Below are 9,030 nucleotides of genomic sequence, written 5' to 3'. Positions count from 1 at the left end.
TTCGCTACTGAAGATTTGGTAAACCGATTCTAATCAAAGTTCAATCTATATAAATGATATGGCTGATCGTCAAAACAAATAGTAACCGAATCTGCAATTAAAATATAACTTGTAAAGAGGTCGCGAATCGACCAGAAAGTGATGCTGATGGTAATTTCTTGAAAACAGCGTTTTTAATTTTTGTTTTTCAATTTTATTTTGCAAAACTTTCACACCCAAATGTAAATATTAACTGCGTTAAAAAAATAAAATTCATTGAATTAGTATTTGGCAACTAATAACCCAAAACCTGTTGTACAATACATAAACTCGAGCATTTCAACGTCAGTATCTTGAGCACACGTGACAATAGTTTACGCGCGAAAAGCTGAGGTCTCCTGGTAACATTACATTATTTGTGAAGTTTAAATAGAAAACGATTTACGGTTAGGCATAACATTCTAATTCAAAATAGCACAAAAGTAATATCGTAACAAGATTTTACTCTTTCTAAATCAAATTTAATGGCAACAACTGTATTTACACTTACACATATTCAATAATCACTTTTAAAACTATTTTTGGAGATTAAATTGGACAACCATTTAATTAGAAGAAACTACTTCCTTTAGGATGGTATTCACATATAACAAAGTATTAAATCATGTAACGTTCTTTTTCACAAATATATTTACACTGTAGTTAGTCTTAACATTTACAAACACTATCTCAAAACCAAATACATACAAGAAAATTCTAGTTTTTTAATTATATTTTTATTTTTTATAAGTAGCGACATTTTAATATTCCATATTTCTCTCAATTATTCTTAAAAGTTACGTAATTTTTTCCATTTGTTTAATTATTTACAAACCAACTATTTTTAAATCACTTAAATCTAGTCGTTGTTATAAAGTGTAATACTTAGTTTATTGTTCTGTTCCTATGTTCGTCTCATACTCGTCCATTACCAAAATGTTTGAGATTGTGCAGCAATCCAGCTCAATCTAGAACTCGTTTCAAGACTTACAAAGACCACTGGTGGTAAACTTTATCATCCACCGAACTTCGCTTACGCCATTTGAAACTGCAACGTTACTTATAAAACAAATGCCATGGTAAAAAAGAATATAATTGTAACAGTTAAAGGTCTATATAACATGGAATGGAGTTCCAAATTAAGAGTCGGGTTTACCTCGAAAGTAAGCGCACACAAAATATATTCTCCCAAATTACCCTTATATGAAAAATGCCTACAGTAGTAATATGTACAATTGAAACAGAAACGTTGGGTGGGAAGATTATAAGGATAGCAAAAGTTAATATTAACTAAAACAAACTACTCATTTCTATAGGGTCATTTATTAACGATGTGGGGGCGATCTGCTCCAGTGTCAAGAAAAATAGGAAATACTGTATAAAACAGGCTAATTTTTATCACACTGGATAAACTAAGTAAAACAAGAAACATCACATTATTAAAACAATGTTATCAGTTTGCCCCTGAAAATGTATGTCTTCCACAATATCCATTTTAATATTAGTTTAATTATTTTACGTTATGGGCTATCTGTGTTCTGCCCCCCAACTAGTATCGAAACCCGAATTATAGCGTTGTTTGTTCGCAGACATACCGCTTAGCTATTGAGGCATGACTTATGGCCAAGTAATAAAAGAAGTGGGGGTGGAGTTGATATCTAGGGGGACGCGTGACGAATGTTTATTTTTTTTTTATAAAAGCTTCATGAGTTATCTGCTGTGTCCATCGTAGGAAATCGAACCCTATATTGTAGCATTTCAAGTCTGTAGGTTTACCGCTGTCCTATTGGGACGATGACGTGTAGCTATAATGTTAAGTTTTTTGTTTTGTTTTTTAATGCTCGTAAAATACTTTCACATATTTGTACGTCTAAGTTGTTTCACAGTTGTAATACATAAATAGCGAGTTTTTCATCACAGAACGTATGACCAGTGGAGTATCTAAGGAAATCGTTCAGATTCATAATACACAAAATATTAATACTGTGCACTAGCTGTTTATCAAGCAATAACTTAAAGTGGGAACAAAAGTGGACAAAGAACTAAACCTAGATACGGGCTGCGACAGTTATAAGTCAACAAATGCTAATTACCCAATAGAATTCGTAAAATAATTGGTTCCAAAACTTGCAATGCAACAAAACAAAACTAGAATAACTATGTATAAATTACAATGAAAACTGTTACTCAAATATACTTAATTCTCATGGAAAACTAATTTCCATGTTTTTAGTTAGTTAAATTTGTTAGTGTACATACAGTAGGTAAGCCTGCGGTTTGTTTGTTTGTTTTGGAATTTCGCACAAAGCTACTCGAGGGCTATCTGTGCTAGCCGTCCCTAATTTAGTAGTATAAGACTAGAGGGAAGGCAGCGAGTCATCACCATCCACCGCCAACTCTTGGGCTACTCTTTTACCAACGAATAGTGGGATTGACCGTCACATTATACACCCCCACGGCTGGGAGGGCGAGCATGTTTAGCGCGACGCGGGCGCGAACCCGCGACCCTCGGATTACGAGTCGCACGCCTTACTCGCTTGGCCATGCCAGGCCTAAGCCTAAGGAATGTTTCATATTTTAATTAATTTTACTTTCGAGACTACGGCTCATGTGTACATATATATTTTCCATATCTTTCTACTTCATATTTTACACATAAATTTGTATTGATCTAGCCATACTGTATCTAATAAATATCTAAACTTACAAAAAATAATAAATACCCACACATAGGGCTTATTGAAATGTTTAAAGCTATATTATGAAAGTGGAAATTTTTTCCTGTTTTTTAAGTTTTTGTTAATAAAAAAATTCTAAACACGTTTATGAAAACGTTTCAACTAGGCTACAAAAATAAAATAAAAAACTAAAAATTATCTTACGAGTGTAAGAGGGCGCCAGCGCTAATCATGGTTAACTTAGTATAGATCTGAGTATCAGACCTAAACGTGATAAGAAGTTGAGTTTGTTTCAATTTTAGTTAGTCCAGACTTGAATCAATTTTAGGGATAATATAGCGTGCGTATCGAAACATTCCAAAATTGTATTTGAAGATCTCAGTGGTTCTTGGAAATGTAAAAAGAAAGCAAAAATTGGCAGCTTCCAAACAACCCAAAATAATATATAATACTCGTTTTTCACGGATCTGACTTTAGTGCGACTAAATAACCTAAGCCTAACAGTTGTAACTTAGCGTGTAAAGCTCCAATAATAGCGAAAATACTAGCAATAGTGACAATTTTTTTGAAAGATGCTTTTGAAATCAAATTTAATAAACATATGATAACATTGTTCAACATACTTCATGCTCAGATATTGACGATTAATTTTTGACTCGTTTCGCAAGGTTCAAACATACCCAAATGTTATTAATATAGAAAGGGGAGTGAACGATGAAATTATTATTCATCAAGGGTATTGCCAACAAGGTTGCATTTCTGCGAGATTCAAACCAGATAAACCAGTGTTTATCTGGTAGTTGCTAACAAACTACTGTTGCCGTTGGCTTTATGCTACTCGAAGAAAAATGATCCAACATATCAACATTGTTATATGGAGATCGCAGAAATGCTTCATAACATCAGATACCATATTCAATTGAAAGAAAATGAACACACATGAAAGATGTCGTGTTCACCTAAAACCAAGTGTTGTCTTAGAAAAGTGGATTAAAAAGAGAGTAGTGACGAGGTTGCGGAACTAGAAATTAAGAAAGACACCAACTTTGGGAAAGCCATTTGTGAACGTGTAACTCAAGTAACATTAAACCTGAAAATGACAAATAAAGCTTTTTACGACAACAGCTGCATGAAGGAACTACCGTTAATTTTTGTCTGTGATCGAACTTTTTGCGAAATATGATCTCACTTCTACAAGTATTATTAACTAAAACAAAAATGGGCCACTTAAGTGAGATAGATGTAACTGTCATTCATGACCAGAGGTAATAACCCAAAGAAGTAAATATAAAGGAGGGTTTCATGGAACTCCATAAGATTACTGATCAAATTGATGAAGAGATCAGGGCTAAAACTTATTGATTGATTTGATTTGAATTTCATGGAAAGCTACAAGAGAGCTATCTACGCTAGTCACCCTTAATTCAGCAGTTAAAGAATAAACGGAAGCCAGTTAGTCACCACCACCAAACCGACGGTTCTTGGGCTACTTTTTTTTTTTACCAACGAATAGTGAGATTGACCATAACATTATAACGTCTCCACGGTTGAATGGATGAGCATTTTTGGTTGGACGAGATTTGAACTTACATCGTACGAGTCAAGCGTCCTGACCATCTGGCTATAGGTCTTATGGTACAGTTAATATGAAGTTAAAACAATAAAACCGAGACAACCAGCTGAAAAATATTTTCACTGTATGGTGTTTTGTTGAAGCCCGCGAAGGGTGTCTCTTTATGAAATATGTAAGAAACTATAAATAGTTTGGTCACAGCATCAAACGATGGGAATCTCTATTAAACATAAGCACTCGACCTAAATTCCTTACACTGAAAAAGAAGTGTCCAATCAGGTGTTCTTCTAAATATGATTCTCTAACAGCGTTTCCTAATAGATATGTTGAAGAACTCAGAGCATTTTCCAGCATTTCAGTGGAATCAACAAAATCTTCACTGAAGAAGGAATGGAAAAGTTTAAATGTGTTTGTCATGTGGTCATTCAGAGTAAATTCTTGAAACAGTCAATCTGACATCTTCAGTCTAAAAACATTGACTTAAAAAAAGTGAGTTGTTTACTTACTGGTGTGCCAGAGACTTCTCTAGGTACTTAAAAAAAATCGTGGTTCAGGCCCATATCCCCCACTCCCGAGAATAATTAGGTACTTTAACACAATATACATTATCCTAAGCGAATTTGACTTGGTTTTGTATTCTGACTTTTCCAGACGACACGAACTGGAGATTCGGGGCACGGACTCCTTGTGCCAGTGCAGAGAGACGCCTTTCTGGTGCGTTTAACCCCTTTACTGTGCTCCGTAACGGCTATGAAGCAACCAGGGAATCTCACGTAAATCTTGCAAGGAGTTGAAAAATCGAGTTGAACTATAAGAGCAAAATAGTAAGAAACAACAAAAGAAAAACTTCCAATAAATTATGCTCAGATGAAAGATTAGCAGATCCAATCAAAGTACTTTAAAACAGATGTTCTTTTAGCAAGTTTGGACATAATTATTGGTCAAGTTGAACCTAGAAATCAAGAGTTAAAATTCATCGACGATCTTTTAAATTTATATGAGGTCTGCTACTGATAATGAACTCTTCAAGAATGGAAAAAAATTTGAAGCTCCCCAATGGTACAGCAATATGTTTGCGGACTTACAACGCTATAAACTGGATTTCGATACTTTTGGTATACATAGCACAGATAGTCCATAATAACTTTGTGCTTATATTACAAACAAACTGGCAATTTGGAAAATGTTTCTAAAGATCTAATCACATTTTTCAGAACAGTTATTGGCTAACAGGTCAAAGGACAGAACTAAAACAAAACTTATCAAAGCTTCATATCGCGAAAAAAAGTTGCCACACTGCTACTGACAAACAACTATGTAATACTACTTTCCTGAATGTGTGCGTTGCGTTGAGAGATCTTTATGTTTAGAAATTCGTTAAAAACTAGTTACCTACAGCGATGGTGCAAAAGAGACACGGTAGTAAAAAGACAAAATAAATGAACATCAGTGAGATGGTAGGAATTTCTGTGGTGCAGAAAGTTCGTAAAACTCGTCGATTTCCATTGGCAGATGTGTCGGTTATGTAAGTTAGTCATTAGCGTTTGAATTTAATTAAAAATTAGTTTGTTATTATAGTTTTATTATGCTGTATTTAAAATTTAAGTAATAAACATTTCGAACTTTAAATTTGGTACGTGTTTCTCTATTCTGCATAGAGGAAACTAATAATATATTAATGAAAAGAGGGGGCACGTACAACTTTGGCGGGAGGTGGAGGGACGTCATCAGTTCATCATGCCACTGATTACAGAGAAATGACGGATTTTCATGCCATGCGATTACAATTATGGAAAACTCGTTTACACTCTTGCTGTTTTCACGCTTCTGGTGATCCGATAGATGACGTGAACTGCAAGAGGCACTGAGTATTCTTTTTACGTTACTTTAAGATCCCTTAAGTTTTATTTAGATTAAAAAACAGGGCCACGTCGTCAATCGGTTCTGAATGGAAAGGCTTACATATATTATACTTTCATTCCATTTTAATGAATTTTATTCGCTTCAAATATATTATTGCTTACCAAATCACACGGTTTTTCTTGTGCTTCTCTCTGTATGTAACCTAACAATTTATTTTATTTATATCTATACAAAAATATCATTTTTTCACTGAAAAAAAACTTACAGAAGATTTCTGTGGTTATCATAACCTATTCAAACCGTCTTTAAACGCACTTGGATGGGTTAACAACAAAACAATGAAGCATATAAACTGGGAAACTTAAACCTAATCCAGGTATAAGTTTGGCTTGCTAAGTATCAGCACTTTACTTACAAAACAGTGGATGACCTTTGGCCCATCATTGGTTGTCAAATAAAAATCTCAACCTTATATGTTGAGGTCCCCACAGTGGTGAAACTTGCGATAAAATTTCGACATTTCTGTTTTACTGATTCACTTTTCAACAGTAAAAAAATCTGAGTATAAATATTTAATTGAAAATTTATGTAGCTAAAAACTGCTCTTAGGAATAAAAATTCATAAAGATGGAGTTAATTTAACAATTATCCAGACATTTGCTTCACCTAAATGTACATATAAAGTCCATGGAATAACATTGACTCAACTGGACTTGAAGAGCTGACTCAAACTGTAGTCATTATCATGATATGAATTTAATTATCTAATTTGAGCTTATATATTTTCATATCACAGTTCATCATCCGGATGTCAAGAAGACCCGAGAACTAAATTTAGCTGGAAAGTTTTAAATTCTCAATTGGAATGGAAGAGTACAAAAATGTATGCAAAATAAAATCTTACCCTCAATTACCAAAACAGTTTCATTTTGTTGGTGTTATGTGATCCCAAACTGAGCAAATTAAAGCTAAATAACAAGAGGACTATAGATATCCCAGGAGCTAGAGCTCTGCAAATAGGATAATTTATAGTTGAACTTTAAATAATGTAGAGCTGACAAACAATGAGGGCACTTGAGAAATAAAGCCAAGCTAAAATATCACATATATCACTATGTACAAATCTTGAACAAACTGACATAACTCTATTTTACATGGACACGACTGTATAATAAACTTTCTCTTATTTTACATGATATCGCAACTTATCAATAAAAACTCTGGAAAACTAATGGTTAAAAATAATTCATATAAATTCAATCATCTTAGCCACTTTCTTTTATATTTTATTGGATGAGCAAGCATGACCCACACTGCACAAACTTTACAGAACACAAAATACAATATATCAAACAGCTGTCACACTCAAGGGCTTTTTTTGGCAAGAGCTGGAGAAAGGCTTTACCTTTCCACTTACAGCAGACCCAGAACCATCTGCAGTCTCCATATTGATATTATCACACTTTTCCACTTGCTGTTCTGGCAAAGTCTGTGTTCTTGAATTACCATTGTTGTTGCTTGTACTGATGTCTTTTTTATTACAGTCTGTTGATGTACTTGATGGGTGAGGGTTAAGGTTCAGGGTCTGTGACTTACCATTTCCTAGGATAAGGTTGCCACCCCCTTCCTCTGTGATGGACGATCTTCCACTTGGAAAAGGAATGTTGTGCCTGGAATGCCCAGTGTTACATGAGTGGACACTGTAAGCTTTATGTAAGGCACTCTGGTTTGTGGAGTGTGGACTTTGAAAGTACTCCTGACTTGGCACATGTGAACAGTCTGCATCATCTGGATGAGCAGAGTTGGTGGACAGGGGAGAAGAGCTAAATGTGTCAATATTTCTGGGGTTTTCTACTTCAGAATCAACCAAGATATTTTTCCCAAGAGAGTGACTACTCCGTGGGCTACCATCTAATTCCTGTAATTCGAAGGAAGAAATGTCAGCACAACCTTGACAGGTTACCAGTGAATGGTGTGGGAAAGCTGATTCATCATCACTAAAGCCATTCTCACTGTCAAAAGGATCTAAACTACCTGTTTGGATTGTACTATTCTTATAATAGTTTGGCAATCCTGAATCTTTTTTACTGTTAATCAGTAAATGGTCATAATCTTTACCATGTTTCTCTTTATCTGCTTTTTCTATTTCTGATCTCATTCTCCGGACTCTTTCTGCTCTCTTCTCTGGACAGTCCTCGATCACATCTAGGTACTGAGGCCTGTTATTTAAGACCTCTGGCTTAACGTACACTGAAAAGAAACAAATACTGTAAAAACTAAGATGTACGATTATAAAAACATTATACAATGATAAACCATTACAATAAATGTTGAAACACATGTATTTATAAAATATAAATTACTTAATGAAGAATACTGATGAAAATATAAAACTACAAGATAATAATGCACAAAACACAAACATACATAAACAATAAAACATCTTATACATATAATTACATGTATAATTTAACAAACAAGATATGGGTACAGTACTAAAAAAAGATTTATCTCTCCTTTTCATTTTGTAAAGCCTGAACTTGTCCTCTTAAAGGTCAGAACAACCTATTAATTTGAATGACTATACCTGTAATAGGGATTGAGATGTCTGAGCATTTAAATCTGCTTATGCATAAAATATGGCCCTTTTAAGGCCTGTTTCTGTTGGTTGAACATTTAGTGTTTGTCATTATCTAATTCAAGACTGCTGTTGACAAATGGTTTTCTGTTTCGTTTCTGTAGCATCTCCTTTATTTTCCTAAATTCAGAGATTTTCTGCTTCAATAGGTTTATAGTTCTTTCAGTCAATTTAATGTTTGTCTTTACTACAATAGCTTATGAGAAAAAAAATTAAAATTTACATATTGTTTGTTTGTTTAGAATTAAGCACAAAGCAAC

At 34.1% G+C, this 9,030-nt stretch overlaps 1 protein-coding gene across 11 annotated transcripts in view; it reads right to left on the bottom strand.

Moving 5' to 3' along the window:
• Nucleotides 1-486: 486 nt before the first annotated feature.
• The window catches only part of LOC143235440 (uncharacterized), a 203,066-nt gene continuing 194,522 nt past the window's right edge, over nt 487-9,030 (bottom strand). For 9 of the 11 annotated variants that reach the window (XM_076473605.1, XM_076473601.1, XM_076473606.1 and 6 more), the window contains one exon: nt 487-8,382. In XM_076473605.1, the coding sequence (XP_076329720.1) occupies nt 7,481-8,382 (902 nt within the window). In that variant the 3' untranslated portion in view covers nt 487-7,480. The remainder of the gene's footprint in view (nt 8,383-9,030) is intronic. The other 2 variants (XR_013019190.1, XM_076473610.1) reach the window with 2 other exon arrangements.

The sequence above is a fragment of the Tachypleus tridentatus genome, chromosome 12 (genome assembly GCF_004210375.1).
Source record: "Tachypleus tridentatus isolate NWPU-2018 chromosome 12, ASM421037v1, whole genome shotgun sequence".
Lineage (NCBI taxonomy): Eukaryota > Metazoa > Arthropoda > Merostomata > Xiphosura > Limulidae > Tachypleus > Tachypleus tridentatus.
Note: the sequence above shows the minus strand (reverse complement) of the source record. Positions and strands in the feature narration are given on the sequence as shown.